At 48.1% G+C, this 20496-nt stretch overlaps 1 protein-coding gene across 1 annotated transcript in view; it reads left to right on the forward strand.

Moving 5' to 3' along the window:
• The first annotated feature begins 903 nt into the window (after positions 1–903).
• The window catches only part of Xylt1 (xylosyltransferase 1), a 286652-nt gene continuing 267059 nt past the window's right edge, over positions 904–20496 (forward strand). The window contains exon 1 of the mRNA NM_175645.3: positions 904–1445. Within this exon, the coding sequence (NP_783576.2) occupies positions 1104–1445 (342 nt within the window). The 5' untranslated portion in view covers positions 904–1103. The remainder of the gene's footprint in view (positions 1446–20496) is intronic.

A 20496-nucleotide genomic window follows, 5' to 3' on the forward strand; every position in this document is an offset into this window, starting at 1 on the left:
TTAAGGGAGGGAGGCTCTGTGGCTGGGAGGGAGACTTCAGCTTGTGGCCAGGGAGGGTTGGAAAACTTCTTTAGCCACCAAAGCATTCACTTGCCAACTGGATTTGGAGGATGTTGGATTGTGAGTCTTTGGGGACCAGAGAAGTGAGTCAATGAGCCCTGAATCTTTGGTTGGCCCTGGAAGGGGGGGGGGGTGACTCAGAAGTCGCAGTGCTTGTGCTGATTAACCTCGGCGAGTCATTGAGAACCTCCTCCCCATCGTTTCAGTCAGTGATCCAGGAATCCCAGGCTGCACAAGAGCCAGGACCTGTGACACTCCTACGTTTTCTCCCATCTCCACCTGCCAAGGTTTTCTCTCTGTGCAGCCAAAGATGCCGGGACGGAAAACTCCGCGCCTCCTGCAACTCCGCCTCCAGTTTTCTGCCACATGGAACACAGACTCTCAGGACCCTTCTTTCCCTTTTCCTGACCTCTGCAAGCTGAGCTGCCCTGTTGACTCTTCTATCCTCCACTTTCCGTCTCTCTACCCCTTGCACCGGCCTTTTCGCACCCGTACCTTGTTCCCACGCCTGTTCTGGGGGGTGTCTGTCTGCTTCCTTCGCCTCCACCCCCTCCCTCACCTTCTCCTCCCCACGCTGCCCTCGGCTCCTCCTCCAGGCCCCGCCCTCTGCTCAGGGCCCGCGTCCCTAGTGGCCCCTTCCCCAGCCCTGGTACCCCTAACGCCCGCCCTAGAACCCTGGGGGTTGGGTTGGGGACCCTGACCCAGGGAAAAGGGAATCTCGAGGGGCCAGCTCCCTTCCGAGCCGTGTCCCCGCGCGCGCGCGCCGCGCCCCCTCCGCGGCCTCCCCGCGCCCGCCTCCCGCCTTCCCCTCCTCCTGGTGACGTCCGGGTCCCTGCCCGTCTGAAAACTCCGCGCCGCGGCGGTGGAGGAGGCGGCGGCGGCGGCAGAGGAGGAAAGGGAGGAGGAGGTGGTGGAGGAGAGGAGCAGGAGGAGGAGCAGCGGCGAGCCCGGGCGACGTCGGCGGGGCCCGAGCGCGGAGCCCCCGGGATAGAGCGCGCACCGGGGTGTCCCGGCACCCCGCTCGCCCCGGGCCGCCGCGGAAGATGGTGGCGGCGCCGTGCGCCCGGAGGCTGGCGCGGCGCTCGCACTCGGCGCTGCTGGCGGCGCTCATGGTGCTGCTGCTGCAGACGCTGGTGGTGTGGAATTTCAGCAGCCTGGACTCCGGGGCTGGAGAGCAGCGGCGCGCGGGGGCAGCGGCGGGAGCAGCCGAGCAGCAGCAGCCCGCGGCCCCGCGCCGGGAGCGCAGGGACCTGGCTGCCCATCTGCCCGCAGCCCGCGGAGGACCTGGAGGCCGAGCCGGCGGAGGAGGAGCACGGGGAGGCGGCCCCGGAGGAGCCCGCGCACAGCAGCCTGCCAGCCGCGGGGCACTAGCCTCCCGGGCGAGGGTAAGGTGCCCTTTGGGAAGGGGATCTCGAGCCCCGCGGACAGAGAGACAGATGGGCGACCCTACCCATGCCTCACATTGGTCTTGGCCACACAAGTCCCGATATCCGAAGGGACTCTGCGCCCTGGCTGCCTCTGACTGCCCTGGCTGCCCTGGGCAGCTGCAGGGTCGTGCACTGAGCCGCGCTGCTCTGTGCGGAGTCTGAGGACCGCCCCCTTGGGGTCTGGAAAGTGAGCTCCAGAAGAGACTCGCTTTCTAGGGGGTCCTGTTTCCTATCACTCTTTCTGGGCGTCCTACTTGCTCTCTGGGTGGGGGCGTTGATGCCTCACTCTCCACTCGAGTACGTGCATCGGATCGTGACCGGATCCTCAGCCGCTGCTCAAGGGTAGTTCTCCACGCAGCCTCTTTGGTCTGAGCTGTTTGCTGTGGGCTGAGAATGAGTGTGTTAAGTCCTCCACCATGTCCCTGGTGCCCAAATCAACACTGGGTCTTGCAAGCCTGATCTGACTTTGGGTCCTGTTTTCCCCTCTGGGAATCTACTTCTCTCTCCACCTTCCCCAGTCCCCACCTTCCTCAGTCCCTAACCTTGCCATTTCTTGCCCTCCCTGACTTCACCTCCAGGTATTGCCCCTTAGTTCCAGCTGGCTGTCTCTGACTTGACATGGGTGGTCAGTTGCACTTACTGTCTGTCTGTCTGGCCACGCTATCACCACACCTCCCAGTGTGCTTTGCTCTTCTTGGATGTGAATAGTCAGGTCTCTGAAACTGTCTTCCAGTTCTATTAGTACCATCTGGTTGGCTAGGTGGGGCACCGGCTTGTCTTCCTCTTCTATCCCCAACTTCTTTGGGGTATCTGTTTCACCTTTCTCTGAGCTAGGAGGGCAGGAGATCTGAGTCCGTAACTACTGTACAGGGTCTCTGCTCTGCGTAGGAATGAGTGTCTGTCTGTCTTTGGGCTGGTGTGATATGCCATGTGATTCTCTGTCCATCATCCCAGTTCCCTGCAGAGAACTGCCCAGCATCTGAAGGACGGTAGCTACCGGGGGAGTGTTTCTAGGATCTGTAGGAAGGGAACAGTCCTTGTTATTGCTTGTCACTCCGGCAGCCCTTGCTGAAGACTGCCTAGACACAGCTACACAGCTGTGTCAGAAGTGCTTTCTGATGTGCTTAAGTTCTTCAGGATTGTTTTGACCCTTGTTGCCCGAGCACAGCTCTTTATGTCTGTGAGCTAAAGCAGTCTCAGGACTTGATCTGACAGAGCATTTGGCTGCTCTGTAGCTACCAAGGAGAAGTCTTACCCTCACCTGTAGTGATGCTTGTGCATGAGAACCTGAGCATTCTCAATGTCCCCAAGTCCAAGGGGACCCAGGCACTCACTGCCTTTGAACTCCTGGAGTTGATCATGTGTTCCAACTGGAAAAACAAAAAACAAAAAACAAAAACAAAAACAAAAACAAAAACGCTATTACATGTTCTTCCTAAAATTGGAGACCTACTGGGAGGTGGGAGGGACTAGGCGCACTTAGTGCTGGCCCAGTGTGGAAACAGGCAGGGTGGGGAGGGGACCATGGGAGGGACTCACTGTACCTTTTGCAAAGGGGATTCAGGAGGTACTTTCAGGGTACATAGACCACCTGTTGAGATCAGTGAGAGAATTATAAAGAAAAAAGCAGTTGGTTTCTTTCTTTCCCCACCGATGGTCTGAGCAGTGATGCACAACCCCTCCATGTGTGTTCACCTAGGAGTAATCTCTCATGTCCTAGCCCAGTCACATCAGGTTTGGAATCGGAAGGGCGGGGGTGGGGTGCCACTTCCCCTTTAAACCATGTTTTTAGATCCCCAGTCCTAGCAGCGGAGCTTGTCTGCAATTTTGCTTTTATCTGTGGGTTTAGGTGTATCCTCCCGACAGTGTCCTCCAATGTCTCCATTTTTTTTAGCTTCCAATGTATATGTATATGAATACATTTTGTGCTTTTTTTTTTCTTTCACTTTCCCATTCCTGGTAGCTCTCAACTGTCCGGTCCTGCTGGTCCTGGACTTTTTGTCATATGCACGGCACTCTCCTCTCTTCCTCCTGTCTCACATCCTGCCCCAGGAGCTGCAGTGTGCACAGGATGGCTAGAGCTAGGGGTCTGTTTGTCCTCCTCAAGGTGTGCCCACCCCAAGCCCTGCCCTTTCATGGAGCTCAAGGAGACCAGAAGGGGGCAGGCTGTTCCCAAAGTCCATCAGAGCTGGAGCTTGGGATACAGGCTGAGAGAGCCACAGACTGCTAACAACTTGCCATTCATTTTTGGACCCTGCCTGGGCTGACTGTATGCATGATGCTGCAAAGGGATTCAGGGTGGCATTCAGAACTAACACACTCTCTCTCTTTCTCTCTCTCTCTCTCTCACACACACACACAAACACACACACACACACACACACACACACATTCCCTGATATTTTTCCAGATGGCTTCTGCAAATACTGTGGAATTGTATGCTAGGACAGTGATGTTCGTTTCTGTGCTGTGCTTTGTGGCAGGCTGGAGTAGAGTTGGGTGAACAGTCATGGCTTCAGTGGGTGCGTGGCAATGGGTGTCAAGCAGCTGTTACGGCTAGAGTGTTTCCAAATCCAGACCTATCTGCTTCTCCTGGCTGCTTTCCCCTCTCCCAACTTCTGAACTGCGAGCCTTTTATTTTTGGAGAGCAGTGTCTAGGTACAGAAATTGTACCTGTGGCCGGGCAGTGGAGACACATAAGAGATCATGTTGATATGCAAGCAGGATCAGAGGGTGTGTGCAGGGATAGTGGTGAAATGGGCATCTCTGTAAAGGTTTGCTAGTGCCCCCTTTCCCTCTCAGCATCTCTGAGCATTTAAGTATTAGCTTGATGCAGATTACAGCAGAGTTCTGTAGTGGGGCATTTTCTCTGGGCCTCAGTAAGAAATGAACTTTACTGTGGTCTCGGAATATAAAACGGGAGAGCACTGAGCCATAGATGAAGGGGAGTAGTGGGGAGTGAGGGGCCTGTCAGAAAGACTAGCCAGCAGAAGTGCCTTTTTAGACTCGGGAAGAAATGAAAGCTGTAGGTGTCACACCTGTATCTTTGTTTCTCTTGCTAACGTCCCCATAGTCCCAGCGTCACTCAAGGTACTTAGTAAGTTTCCTTTAAGAAATCTAATGTTTTAATGTCCTTGCCTACTGTACGCGTACAGTAGAATGCCGTTTTTGTATGATCTGACCCCTTTGAAATGCTGATTTTTTTTTTCAGCAGAGATCCCTCATTCTTCACATTACTCAGATAACTCCGGACTCTTTCAGACATTAACAGTGACTTTGGAAGAGGGTTCCAGTGGCGTTGGAGGCAAAGCTTTTCTTTCAATCCAAATGTTTGCAGAGAGAACAGAGAGCGTTTGACGGCTGATTTGTTTCCTCCACACTTCCAGTGAATTATTTTGTCTGATCGAAGCAGACAAAAAAAAAAGCAGGCTTTGTATATAGAAGTGTGTATCTTTGAGCAATATTTATCTCACTGCAGATATGTCATCGTCTGCTTTACCACACACTGGGAATGCTAAATAAAATAGATAAGTAGCAGCCACTTAATTTAATAATAAGATAATAAATACAGGCTGGATATCCATTATCTGAAATACTTTGAAGGAGTGTTTCAAAATTTGGATTGTGAAAGATACTTTGGAATATTAGCATGTAAATAAAAAGATAGGGCGGGACCCAAGATTAAACCACACAAAATAATTAACCAAAATTATTGTTTTCTTTCTTTCTTTCTCACTCTCCTTTCTCTCACTCTTATTTCTTTCTTTTGCTCCTCCTGTTTCTCCTCCTCCTGGTCCTTCTTTTTCTTGTCTTGATGACTTGTCTAGCTCAGACTAATGTAAAAATCATGACCCTCCTGCGATTACAACTATGTGCAACCACACCTGGCTTGATCAATCTTATATACATGGCCTAAATGTAATTTTGTACTGATTTGTGCCTGCATTTTAACTGTGACCTGTCATGTGAAGCAGGTTTAGAATTTTCCACTTGTCGTGCTATGGCCGTGCTTGGGAAATTTGTGTTTCAGAGCACTTAAGAAGTAGGACATTTCACAGGTATATATGCATGTATGTAGTCACTTTCCTATTCTCTCAAGGCTATCAATTCACTAAAGAAAGTACTTTAAAAGGTTGGGTGGCAAAATGCTTGCTAATCTTTAAACAGGAGGCCATCTGAGGCTTAAAATTAATATTTTCTGGGAATTGTTTAACTTTGATCCATGTTCTTAACAGAAAAAAAAATAATGATTTGAGTTAGCACAGAAAGTTGATGTTAGTGTGTGTGTGTGTGAGTGTGTGTGTGTGTGACTTAGAATGCAAACTATTCTTTAGCCTACCTCTATAATAAGATTCTACCTGACTACTCTGAACTGCAGGCAATGAGAGGGGCTATAAATCTATGTGAAGAGAGTCTAGGATGCCCCTCCCCAATATAACTGTGCAGGGTGGGGTTTCTCCAGCCTATCCATTCTTCTTTACAATCTCTCTTCCCATTTTATTCTCCCCCTGACCCTGCCTCTGTGTGTGTGTGTTCATGTGAATGTAGGCATGTGGATGTGTGCATCTGGATATATGTATACATATGTGTGCATGTGTAGAGGCCAAAGATCAATGTTGGGAAGCCTCCTCTATCGCTGTCAAGCTTAAATTTTGAAACAGGGAGGCTCAGTGAGCCTGAAGCTCACTGATTCCAGCAGGCTGGCTCACCGATGGGCTCTAGGATCTGTCTATTCCCACCTCCTCAGTGCTGGGATTATAGATGTGTTCCACCGTCCCTGGCTTTTCACTGGGCTGCTAGAGATCCAGCTCAGGTCCTCTTGTTTGTACTGTAAGCACTTTACAACCCGAATAATCCTCCAGCCTCACATCTCTTCCTTCTTTTTTGTCCTTTTCAAGATGCATGAGTATTGTGTCTGCACAACAGAAGAGGATATCAGACCACATGAATCTATAGTTAGAGTGGATTTTGAACTGCCACGTGGGTGCTGGGAATTGAACTTAGTCCTTCAGGGAGAGCTGCCAGTGTGTTTAACTGCTGAGCCATCTCTCCAGCCCATCTCTTCATTTCTAATGATCGTCTACCAAAACAAAGGGCAAAGACTTTGGGGAAAGTGAAATGATTACATAACCAATACCACCTGTGACAAAAAATGATTTAAAGAGACAGAAGAGACGTGAGGTCTCTCACTGTACCTGAAGCTCATTGACCCACCAGGCTGGCACACTAGTGAGCTCCAAAACTCTGTCTCTCACCTCCTCCTCAGTGCTGGGATTACAGATGTGTCCCACCATGCCTGGATATGTGATAGACCCAACACAAATGTAAAAGTCTATAGGATATCCTCTGATATACCGAGGGTCAGATCCCAGCTTTGCACTGTCTTGTCTCCATCGCCTGGGCAGGTCTCTCTCTGCTTCTCTGCAACTTGGAGCCACCTCTGTGGTGTGCAGAGGGAGAAGGCTACCGACTGATTTGTGAGAAGTGGTTTTCTCTGGCCACAGACTGATGCCCCTGCGTCAGCTGCTCTCTCAGTAGGAAAGCCTAGGGTGTTTGGAATAAACATTTGCTGTTTCAAAGTTACTCGATTACAATAGCTTTTGAGTGAAATTCTGCAGTAGAACCCCTGAGGGTCTTTTTGGTGTGGGGCGGGGGCAGCCTTGGAATAGGACAGAAGGAGGCAGAGAGAAGAGTCATATTCATTGAGTTCACTGCGTGCCTGACATTATTTTGGTGTTTTGCATCCATGAAACGTATTCAACCGAATTCCCATCCAGGATGTATATGTGTGTATATGAGTATATGAGTGTGTATGTGTGCACGTGTCTGTGTGTCCGTGTACATGTGCGTGTGCGTGGTGTGTGTGAGTGTGTGTGTGTGTGTGTGTGTGCATGTGGGATTGCCTGCCTGCCTATCTATCTGTCTGTCTGTGTCTCTGCATCACTCTCTTCATCTATCTACACGCAGGTCCACTCCAGGAAGCAAGATGTTCTGTTACACAGTTCATGCAAAATTGGAACTGAGGGTACCCAACTAGGAATTGTTGGTCTTATCATGACTAGTTGTAGTGTAGGTCAGACATAAAAACGAGTTCCACAGACACCATCTCCCTGTATCACTGGACCCTCCCAGCTCCGTGGGAGGAGACTGCTGCTGTGCTCAGATAGATGAAGAAACTGGGAAGCAATCCCAGGCTGCTCCTTGCCCAGTGCTGCCCAGAGCTCTGAGCTCCTCATCTGTACAGTTTTGCAAAGCCCCCTCATGCAGCCATAGGCTTCTTGAAAGCCATTGCTCCATTTTAACAGGTTACTAAAAGTGTGCAGACTGGAAAAGAACCAGATCCCCGAAGAATGATGCAAACTGCACAGTTGTAAGCTGCAGAGCTGAGGGCTGAACCCAGGCATCCCACTCTCCGAATGGTCTACTCTACATTCTCTGATGTCTAAGGCCTTGCAGAGGTGGCCTTCTGACCTCAGCATCCCATAACTCCATGGATCCCGACAAAATGCCAAGCCCCAAAGTCAAGATTTTGTTTTAGTGTCTTTAGAGTCCAGTGAGATGCTTTGACACACACACACACACACACACACACACAGAGAGAGAGAGAGAGAGAGAGAGAGAGAGAGAGAGAGAGAGAGAGAGAGAGAGAGAAACAAAGCCAAACAAAAGAAAGTAACAACGACAACAGCAAAAGGTTTCTGTAATCCAACTAGTGAGCACATCCCTTATACCATGCGTCTGCCCCTTGTTTGGGTGAGGAGTGCACCCAAAACTAGTCTTTTAACAAAATTCTTGAGTTTGATAAACTAAAGTACAACACAATGTGACGCTCATTCCTCCAGTCCCATGTTGGGTATGCAGACTTGTCAATCCTGCTTTCTACTATGTGGTAACCTTTGCTCTGCAGTCCATTTGAAGACAGGATTTTATGGCTTCAGAGAAGGAAGAGAGACGCGTGGCCTCTAGTGAAACTCATTACAGAGTAACTGGCCCCAGTCTTGCCAGAAAGGGCATCCTGGATTCAGGACGAGGGACGGAGACGGGGGTGGGGGTGGGGTGGGGGGTGGAGGTGGGGGATGTTGTGTAAGTTTTCCAGACCAGTGGAAAATGTCCCCACCACTGTTCCTGTCACTCCACTCTCCAGTTCAACTACCCAATTCTTATCTCTGGAGGATCCCAGGGCCTGGGCCATTGCAGCAAGTGTTATCTCTATGAATATGTAGTCCATGTAGGTACTTCCTTCCTCTTGCAATAGGCATTACTTACTTATTTGCCTGAGGAAGCGCCTTAGGCTTTTCCTTTGTGATCCTTGTGGCTAGCTCATCCTTCCATCATCAACCAGAGAGTTACAAGGTGGGGGTGGGGGGAGGCAGGTGGGTGTCACCGTACCATTGGGGAGGAATACTGATGTCAATCACTACCAGAGTCTAGAAGCACAGACCCCTGACCAGATGGGGAAAGATGGGAACTCATTATCAATTAATTCTTTTGAGAGTGTTTCCCCATCCACTCAGGGCTCTTGAAGGCAAGTGGATTTGTTCCTGCTGAAATCTGGCTTGTCCCCAGTCAGGTAACCCTGGCTTATCTGGGCTAATGTGCCAGGGGGTGCTAATGAAGCAGGGTGCTAAGATATATTTGTGTCTACTTGTAACACAAGTGAACCTGGGCTGTAAAGTCAACGTTGATCTAACGGTTCCCTACTCAAGGCCTGCTCACATGGCAACTGTGATAAAGACAGTGCCAAGGAGGGGGACAAGTGTTTTTGACTATTTATCTTGTATCAGAAAACTGTGGGTTGACTAGACAGTTCTACTCCTACCGAATCCTTTGTCTCCTTTCTCTCTTTATTGCTTACAAATAATAACCTTGTGCAATGAACTGAGTGGAAGTTAAATTTCTGAGAAGAGTCCAGACTAGGAGTTGAAGGGTGGTGACTACAAAGACTGTCTGAGTCTCTGTCTGGCTCACTGTTGTAAATCTTTTGTCTTTAGCCCAGTTTCATCCCATTTATTCATGTCTACTTACATACATCTATTCACCTATCCATTCACCCATCTGTCAGCCCATCCATCTGATCATCGATGTATCTGTGAATGAACGAATGAATGAATTAGTGAATGAATGAATCCATCCACCCAGTGCTCCAAGCCCTCCTGGAAGAGGAGTGGAGCAGGCAAGGGAGGGTTAGAATCGCAATCACAAGCAGCCTGCCAGCTGAACATTCTTCTCTGCTAGGCTTGGATGAGAGATGGCCTTTGCATACAAGATAAAGGTATTCTCTGGGGAAATGTGAGTGACACTTGGTGTCATCAAGGGGCTCAGAAGCTGTCCAGTCTCCTGCCATTTCAGAACCTCCTGAACAAAGGGCTGATGTGTTCTACTCATGAAGTCTAAGCTCCTCACCCTGTATCTGAAAGGCTGAACCTACAGAATAGTAAGTGTGGTCAGTCAATTGCAGCCCAAGAGGCAGATTCTGTGCCATTTGTGATATAGGCCAGGCTATAGCCTATATCTTTACTTATTATCTTTACTTATTTGGGACTCAGTTTTCTTGTCTGAAACGCTGTGGCCTCATGGGCCTTGATAATGAAAAGTAACTCTGGCCCATTGTCAATATCTGTTTTGCCTTCATACATACATGCATCCATCTGTGCATAATCATTCCATCATCCACCCACCCCATCCATCCATTTATCCTTCCACCTACCCACCCACCCACCTACCCACCATTTATCCATCTGCCAACCCACCCATCTACTCATCTTTCCATCTATCCATCCATACACCCATCCACCCTTCCACCCATTCACCCACCTACCCACCTATCCACCTTTCCATCCATCCATCCATCTATCCATCCATCCATCCATCCATCCATCCATCCACCCATGCATTTAACCACACATGCATGCATTTCATATCTATTTTTCTATCCATACACCATCAATTCATCTACTTGTACATGAATGATCCATCTATTTACCCTTCTGTCTGTCCTTGCATCCATCCATTCATCCATTCATGGGATTGCAAATCGACCCATATATTAAGTGCCATAAGGCTGTATGGACTAATGCAATTCTTTTAAATGTCACCAGGGATGGCAGCATGTGTCACATTTTGTTTGTTACGAATGGCCACGCTGAAAATGGCCATACCCTGAACCCTTCAATTCTTAGATCCCTCTCCCACGATCATTTTTAAAAACTCATTTACTAATCAGTTTGCTACCTGTTTGATAGAAATTTGTGATCATTGTGGACAGCTGAGAGTGACCACATGTCAGTCATTACTACAACAGTTTTCGAGTACCCTCTGTATGATGGAGGTAGTGGAGCCTCAGAGTACACAAACTCTCTCAAACACCAGGTCACTCAGAAAATGAGCCTCACAGATAAAGATGGAATCCTGCATTCTCCTGTTTGGTGAAGTTTGCACTTTGTGGCAGCAGGATATCTAGAGTCCCTGTCCCACCCCCACCATCCACTTATGTGTTCCTCATGCCCTGACACTTTAAGGGTGGGCACTGGGAAGTTGGGTGTTGTTGAAGAAAAAGGCAAGTGGATCGGTAGAACATTCTGGATCCCCTTGGCTTGGGTTCTAGCTTTATCAAAGATATCTGACTTTCACCTCTATGTCTTTCTGGAGCGTCCTCTGATGGTGTATGTAAACCCAACTCTCCCCTTGGGTCATAGTGATCAAATCTGGGCCATAGAGAAGAAAGTGTTAGGGCACTCAGACCACCCCATAGAGATGAATGCCAGGGCTCCTGTCTCAGAGCAGGGTCCGGGGAGCCTCTCATCTATTCTCTCCGTGATGATCAAGTGATTGAATGAATGCATGAATGAATGGAACTCACTAGAGGTTGTGTGCATTCACAAGCTATCCACACTGACTCCTTGTCTGAGTGCCTGCTGTGAGTCAGGCTCTGTGTAAAATGTGGGACCCACCTTCTGCTGGCCGTGGCGGGGACACAGGAAGATGCACACACAGACTAATCACAATGGAGTAGAATCTAAGTTACTGACGAGTGAAGGCAAGGCTTAGCGTAGTGGGGAAAGAGCGATGTGCATCTGGAGGAGGGCAGAGTTTTCGGGGAGCAGTTTGTGTTCTGCTCACTTTTGGTGTATATTTTGCTAACTTCGGGGTGAGAATATATTTTGGAAGGATGCTTTTTGCTAAAGGAGTCCCAAACTGTCTGCAGGAGTCCCAAATAAGCTGCAGACACCAATGTCAATTCACCAGGGCTTTCACGAGGGGTGACGGCTCTCTTTCAGAAGTTTGAGGGCTGGGAATGCAGGTGAGCTGTGCAAGATCCTGATCCATTCCTAGCACAGAAAAAGGAGGAAAAAAAAAGCTGTGTGCAAAGTGCTGTATCTAGTCATGTCCGCATGGAAGTTTCACAGGTCTTAGATTTTTTTTTAACGTTCATTTAACTGCTCTGTGTTCTTACTCTCTTCTATCTCTCTTCTCCTTTCTCTGTGTACAGTTTAGTAAATGGTCACAAACTGAGCACACCCAAGACTCCCACACTCAGACCAAGAGTGTCACAGCTCCTGTGACTTTGCTGCTGTGTCCCTCCCCCACTTCTTGAGCAGCACATTTAAAAATACTACTAATAGCTTTGTGTTTTTTTTTAAAGCATATTAGGGAAATGTATACATGGAAATGTCAGCTTCAGAGCTCTTGTGACCTCACTTGTAAATAGCATGGCAAGAAAGTAGAAAGAAATTATCTACCAGTCTATAAAGATCCTAGTGCCAAGCCCAGCTTTAACTGGGTCCCAGCTGAGTTTGGTGAAAGACTGTCAAGGAGTATTACATTTTTTAAATGTCCAGTAACCCGTTTGAAGAGAGATAGTTGTTTAGAGGTTAGCTATGCTACAGCTGTGGAGATGGCTGTAAAGTGCTTACCACACAAGCATGGGGGCCTTAATTTGATCCACAGGACCCACCTTAAAAAACAAAACAAGCAAAACCAAACCAAACCAAAAACAACGCCTTCCCCCCAACCCAAACAGATGTGGTGGCTGGGGAGGCAGAGACAGTTGAATCCCCGGGGTTCTCTGGCCAGCCAGCCTAATCAGTGAGCGCAGGCCAGTGAAAGACTGTTTCGAAAGTCCCAATGGAAAGGGCTTAAGGTAGACACTGGGAGGAACCACTGGAGCCCACTAGACTTTCACGATTCTGTTGCTTCTGTACAGGTTTCCATGGAGGACTCCCAGGTTTGTCCTCCTTGATTTAGTTCCCAGCCCTTCCTGTGAGTCTCTGGGACTCATGCCTCCTGTTGAATCCTTGTCCTCTGTTTGGTCCGCTACGTATTGAACATGAAATTACCTGCGATGAATGAGTCCCTGGACAGATTGGTAAATGGCTGCGTTAACTTAAACCAGAACCGAGACTGCAATTCAGAGCCCAGGGTAACAGAACCACCACGCAGATGACAGCAGCAACTCTAAAGGGCTATGGGGACACCCAATCATCTCTTGAGGAGGTCGGTGGGGAGTGGGGAAAGCCCAAGGACTCTAGCGAGATCATTTCACAACGTCTCAGCACTCAACCACACTGGCGTTCATTAAATAAACAACGGCTTTTGTAATGGAGAGCCTGTATACATTATTTAAGGATAGTATTAAAATCCACTTAGAGGATCAAGAAATATGGTGGTTACCTCATTAAGTACCCTTTCTTTAGGGATGTGAAAGATACTCTTTCTATCTTCATCTTTACTGGTGAAACGGGGTTTTATTAATTAGAGATGTAATGAGAAATCTTTTTTTGTTGTTTTGTTTTGTTTCCCTTTGCCAGACTTTTAGCTGTCTTGTGTTTGATTGTGGGTTGGTTTTTTATTTTTTCATGAAGGACCAGGCTTTGCAGATGTTCAGTATGAAATAAAAGCCTATTCATTGCCTCTCATTCATGCTGCCTTTTATCTCTAGCTGGGAAGAGACAGCTGGTGTCGAAGACACAGAGAACCCCTTTGGCTCACAGGTGACTTGACTCTGGGTCTAATGTGAGCCAGCCCCTCATCTAGGTCTCTCCTAGCATCTTAAATCTTAAGTAGAAGGCAAAGAGAAGACAGTTTGAGGAGGGTGGGGACCATGCGAGAACAGGGCTTTAGCAACCACCCAGCGATTTGCAGGTGGGCCTGGCTTCTGTTACTAACTTTCCCCCACCAGGAAGCTGGTGGCAGCTGGAGCTTTTGGAAGGTTCATAACTCTCAGCCAGCAGAAGGATCTGGAGGAAGCCAGCTGTTTATTGGGGATGGTTAGGGGAGCGACGATGCCCAAACTAAAGTGGACGCTAGAAAGTAGTCGGGAAGCCAGGAGCCAGGAGCAAACCTGGCCCTCTGTGGGTGAGAGAGGCACAGCACCACCCATCTCCTGGCTCTCCTCTTCTTCTCTTCCTCCCTCACTTGAAAGAAATAGGGGATTTCTAAACACCCTGGTTGGTAGCCAAAACCACTGACTTTAAATCCTAATCTATTCTGGAGTGCCTGCTACTGCTGGACTCTGGCCTTTGTTTCTGGAAAGGTGACAGTTTGCAGGAGGAAGGTGTGACTTTCCTTTCTGCTGGGACTTCCAGCTTGCCCTGGGGCCACCCTGCTTATCTGTGTCACTTCAAACCACAGTTGGAGTTTGTGTGAGTCAACTTCCCTTTACTGTGGTGAAATGCCCCACGGTAGGCAGGGAGATTGACTGAGGCTCAACGTTTGGAACGGTTTCTATACCTGGTTTTCCGCCACTGAGCCTGTAATGAGGCAGGAGAGTGTGGTAAAGGGAGCCACCCACCTCATGACAGCCTGAAAGCAGAAAGAGGGTTGGCTGCTGGTCACCTAGCTCATTCCTGTGAGGTCCCACCTTCTACAGACTCCATCCCCTTCAGCTGAGCCGTTTGGGACCACATCTTCAAGGGATCATCAGCTTTTGTGGGCTATCTGACAAGATTGGAGTTAACTCTCACAATAACATGCTAACAATTGCGGTTCCCTGTGAGAAGTCAGTGTGTGCCAGGCTAAGCAGAATATCAGGGATTAGCACGTTCAGTCATTTACAGCAGCCTTATCAAGTGGCTGCGGTGCCACCTCCTACCTACCTTATTCCCTGATCTTTATTTCTCTGAAGAGACTGAGGCCTGGGGAGAATAAGGAATTCCGCCAGGCAGTGGTGGCACACGCCTTTAATCCCAGCACTTGGAAGGCAGAGGCAGGGGGATTTCTGAGTTCAAGGCCAGCCTGGTCTAAAGAGAGAGTTCCAGGACAGCCAGGGGTACACAGAGAAACCCTGTCTCGGGGGGGGGGGGGGGAAGAAAAGAAAAGAAAAAAAAAGAAAAAATCTAGAATTCCCCTGAGCTATACAACAAGCAACAATGGAACATGACTCAGGCAACATGACCTGGGAGCCTGTATGTCAAAATTCTGGGCTCCATAGAAAGGGGTATATGTGTGTATGGAGGTGCACATGTGTTTGTGCTGGGATGTAGGTGGAGGCCAATGTTGGGTATATTCCACTCTCATTGAATCTAGAGTTCTCTGATTCAGGACTCTGGCTGGCCAGTAAGACCTTGGGCTCTACCTCTAACCCTCTCCCAGGCACTGGGATTATATATGTACCCTGACACGCTCAGATTTTGTGTGCCAGGGTCCTCTTTACCAACATCTCTGGTAGATGATTTTAGCAGAGCAATTTCTCTAAGCCATTATGCAAAATCCCTCTACTAGCCTGGCCCCATCTGCCCATTGTGTTGATGGAACTACTGAGACCCAGCAACAAGCAGGATCAAGCTGGGGTGTCAATCAGAGCATGACTTACTGTTGCTAAAAGCAAAATGTACACATTCAGACCTGACAGTCCTCTGTGCTGAGAAGCCATGATCCCTCCATCCTCACCAAGTTGGGCAGGGCCAGTGGCAGGCACCCTCCATCCACAGTGAGAAAGAGAAGTAACATCCACGGTGTAATATTTTGATAAGTTTCTGATTTGTATTAAAATAGTAATTACAGCAATTATTACGGACTCGAATTTCAGGGAGACCCAGCTGCTTACAGAGAGAAAAATAATTAACCACATATTCTCTGGGAATTGCATGGAAGCCAGGCCTGGCCCTTTTCCTCCCTGAATGTCCAGTGGAGGCTTGGCTGCAGGTTGAAGGCCACGTGTTTTGCCAGCTGCTGTTGTGAGTGGGATGAGTAGCCAAGATCCACTGTAGGAGCCGCTGGTGACAGTGAAGTGTGTCATCCCAGGGATGCTGGATTTGAATGGTGACCCTGTCCTTCAGTCTATCAGATGGGTGGCACGTTAGAGACAAGCACAGTGTCAGCTGGAGGAAAATAATTGCAACCTGTGTTTTATTATTAAATAGTCCAAAAGACACTAGCCCCTGCTGGTACCTGGCCACACTGAAGGATGCCTAGCTAATTTCATTTGATTACCGAGCTTCTCTCTATGAAGCTGATTGGACTGTAAGCTGGCTTGATTGTGAAGATGTATTATAGTTCTAACTTTATTTACTTCCCTCTCAGTGCTGGGCATGGAACCTGGGGCTGGTCCAGGCTCAGCAAGCCCTATATCTCCAAGATGCCTGTCCATGGCCCTTTAGCTAGCCCCTAGTTGGTGGCCATTAGAGATAGTGTTGCTATGAACATTCTTTAAGAAGAGATTACTGCATTCGAATTTATTTATTTAATGTGTATGTGTGTGTGTGTGTGTGAGAGAGAGAGAGAGAGAGAGAGAGGGAGAGGGAGAGGGAGAGGGAGAGGGGAGGGAGAGGGAGAGGGAGAGGGAGAGGGAGAGGGAGAGAGAGAGAGAGAGAGAGAGAGAGAGAGAGAGAGAGAGAGAGAGCAAGCGAGCGCACAGGGCTCAAAATACAACTTTCCAGAGTCAACTGCTTCCTTCCACCATGTAGGTCCCCAGGATGGGACTCATCAGGAATGCCACCATTCCTGGTATGCAGCATTGTCTGCTGAGCCAACGCTCCAGCTCTGCCCTGAGCACTTTCATATGTGTCTTTGATGAACACACAGGCATTGGCTAGATAAATATCCATGTGCAAAATCAATGTATTTACTCTTTTGCTTTGTTTCCTTTTTCTAAATGGCTGGTTTGGAGATGAGCTTTGGCTTTGAAACCTGACCTTCATTCACACGGAGGAGTGGAGGTTGGCGATAGGTTCCCAGGCTGCGGTTCCAGCAGGAGACTCATGTCCATAATTAGTGTTGTAGAGTGGGAATCCATATAACTGAGATGTATTGGTTGGTTATTGTTCAGTTCCTTTTAGGCTGCTGGAAGCACCTGACATTAACTACTTTGGGAAACGATGCCATCATTTAATTTCTTATGCTGAAGTCATATGGTCCAGAAAGCTGTTATCTTTACTCAGCAAAACAAGTCTGGCAGAATTAGGCCTGTTTTTTTTTTCTTTCTTTCTTTCCAATCCCCATCACTTTTTGCTTTGATTGACTTCCCTTTATCCCTAGCTGTTCCGATATTCTTGCTGGGAAGCAGATGAGCACAGCCTTGTCTCCCCCATAAGATCTCTAGCCTGCAGTGGCATGTGTCATTTTACATTGAAATGCTGTGCTGAAGTGTCCCTTCGGGAACTGCATATGTTGTGGGCCGCGGAACATTAGAGCTCTGGCCTCCATCTGAGGACCTGGCTTTCTGTGCAATGTCAGCAGTGTTTAGCGGCCCAGGATCTGCCTCACTATCTGAACCCCAGTCACTTTCTATTTACTGTCCCACTTCTGCAGTCACAGCTGCTGACAGGGTTGGGACAAGGATTCCCTTCGATCCATCGTCTTTCAGATTTGCTTGGCGCTGGCTAAATACAATGACTTCATATTCTTTCTGGGGCTTGTTAAAGAGGCCTGTCAGCTTTGTCTTCCAGCCAGCCCTCCCCAGCAGAAAAACATCCTGGCTGTTTAAGAAGCCTGGCCCCAGGTCCTGCTGTTTGCAATGAGCGGACTTCACCTGTGTTATAAGAGAATATGCTTGCTGATATTATTTTTGTTGGAGATAAAATATGGATTTTTGTGCTTGAAGTGCACATGAAAGCCCATTTCAGCCACAATCTGTTACATATGACTCAATATTGGTCAGTTTCAGTTGTAATTTTTTACATGGGGTTAGGGCCCTGAATATGGATTTCCTAGATATGAAAAGCTTAACCCTTCAGTCTGGGTGGTTTTGCTCCCCCACTCCAGCTTTATAGTTTATTAAACCTTAGAACTCCTTATAAAGGGGTGTGTGTGTGTGTGTGTGTGTGTGTGTGTGTGTGCGCGCGCGTGAGAGAGAGAGATTGCAATACTTCTAATTTGAATTCCGGGAATCGAATTTGAACTCAGGTTACCAGGCTTGGTGGCAAGTACCTACCTGCTGAGCTATCTCGTTAACCCTATGGCCTCTTCTTTATCAATCCTACTTTCTACGCAGGATTTGGTAATGCGTGCTTGTAATTCTAACAACTGGGTGGTGGAGGCAGGAGAGGAAGGAGGCCAAGGTCAACCTCTGCTATGGATGGAATTTGAGGCTAGCTTGGGTTATGTAAGACCTTGTTTCAGAAAACAAAGTACAACACAGAAGAGACCATGCTCTAGATGTTCTGAGATACCCTCATACAACTGATGGTTAACTTCATCTCAGAATAAACTCATCTATTTCAAAAGATGGAATCTTCTGGCCTCATTCATGGAATAACAAGGTGTTGGACATTCGCTTCTAGAAGGCAGTCACATAGAAATGCAAACTGAGAAGACCTTTCTAGGGCTGGGGATCTGGCTCAGTAGGTGTAGTGAATGTCTAACACTCATACAGCCTTGGGTTTGATCTCTAGCCCTGCATAACGCAGACATGGTAGCATATGCCTGTGATCCTAGTACTCGAGTAGAAGAGACAAGAGGATGAGACGTTCAAGCTTAGTTTTGGATACATAGCTAGTTGGGAGATATCTTGCTTACCTTTCTGTTGCTATAATTAAACACTATGACCAAGTCAACTTATTAAAGAAAGCATTTAAATTTGGGTTTATGGTTTTAGAGGGTTAGAGTCCATGATGGTAGAACAAAGGCATGGCTGACAGAACAGCTTAGAGCTTGTGCAAATAGGAGACAGAAAGGGCACCCTGGAGTCTTTTGAAACCTCAAAGCCCACCCCCAAGACACACTCCTTCAATAAGGCCACACTTCCTAATCCTTCCCAAATAGTTCCATCAGCTGGAGGCCAAGTATTCAAATGTATGATTCTCTGTAGCCATTCTCACTCAAACCACCACAGAGTCCAACCTGAGTCATATCAGCCCCATCCCAAAAAACAATAAAAATAATCCTGTCTACATCACTCCTATATCAAAGAAGAAATCTCGTATACCTTCCTTTCAGATGACGTGCGGTGGCAATGGGAGCAGCTCACATCCCAGCTTGACAGGCTCCTGAGTAGCTAGGATGGTAAGCTGTGCCACCAGACCTAACTCTTCTGGGTATTTAGATTTGATAGTGGTGTTCTACGCACCCCAGCCTGGTACCATCATCTTGGGTTTGACTTTTGCATGAGTGGGAGCTTGCTATGCCAATATCCTGTCTTCCCATGATGGAGCAGGGCAAAGTGAACTGGATATACAGAGGCCAGGATCTCTGGAGCTAAACCTTGTTCTGCTTCTCTGGGTTTGGTTGCTGCCTGTTTGTTCCTGTAATAGATGGATGATCTCTTGGTTTCTCGGGCTCTGAACAGTCTTGACCCTCATGATTTGCTATGCCCTCTTCACATATGTCTGTCTTCCTGTACCCAACAGAGAGTGTTCCTAGGGTTCATGTCACCATGTGTTGTGGTTGATCCAAGGTCTTTGTATGAAAAAGGACTCCCTTTCCAGGTCTCCATCTGTCTGGGCATAAACTCAGAGACCCCAGCCTTTTATTAGGTTCCTGTGACCATCACAGTTGGCCTTGGACCTCTTAACACCATCAATGCATCCCAGTGCTGCGATAGTAACATGTAGTGCTCAGAAAAATGCTTTTATTTCCTTCAAAGATTTAATGAGGCAAGACCTATTCAGCCCTGCTTTTAGGGGCTCATGGTGTAGCTTCATGGTGGAACACTTACTTGCCCAGCATGTGTAATGCTTTGGGTTCCCTCCCCAATGCCATCAAAAGTGTGTGTGTGTGTGTGTGTGTGTCTAAGATCCAACATCCTTTATATCCTTTAGAGTCAACTCATGCTACATGGTCTCCTATCAGCTTCTTAAATATTCTGATTGCATTTTGAGACCCAGTTCTTAGAACCTGGTGTGTAGAACATTGATATTGATGCTGGGAGGTGATACTGATAACGATGAGCTATGTATATGACTCAGTTGGTAGAGTGCTTGCCTAGCATGAATGGAGCTCTGGGAAAGGCATACACTGGCATGGCAGCACATGCTTGGAATCCTAGTATCTGGACTGGCGGCAGGAGGATGAAAAGGTCAAACTCATTCTTGGCTACATTGTGAGTTTGAGGCCCGCCTGGGCTACATGAGATGTTTCATAGACAGACAGATGGATAGAACTATGCAGGGAGAGAGAAAGATGAGATGATAGTGTTAAGCTGGCCTCAAGCCATGTTAATGGTCTGACATCCTGTCATGTGAGTCTTGTCACAGCTGTTGTACAGTGAGTGTGTAGATGCAGAAAGTGATGCACAGAGAGGGGAACTAATCCAGCAGAGTCACACAGCTGGTTAGCAAAGGGTCTGCATCACCCCTCAGCCTGTTCAGGGACCCATGTTCTTCACACGCTCATCACGGATCCTGGCTTCTCTCCGTGGGCTTTGGGACTGGCTGGATATAAGGGAACCCGGAGACTGAATTCTTCCCTGTGCCCTTCGGGCTGTGATGGAGCATCTAACCTGCATAAGCCTCCTCAGCAGATTGTTTTCTTAGTCTCCACCATCAAAGAATAATCCCTGGGTTTCTGAAAACTGGACAAGGGAGGGGCTGAGGCTGTAGTCAGAGTTGTCACCCCATCTGAGACCCACACTTCA

The sequence above is a fragment of the Mus musculus genome, chromosome 7 (assembly GCF_000001635.26).
Source record: "Mus musculus strain C57BL/6J chromosome 7, GRCm38.p6 C57BL/6J".
In the NCBI taxonomy this organism is placed as follows: Eukaryota; Metazoa; Chordata; class Mammalia; order Rodentia; family Muridae; genus Mus; species Mus musculus.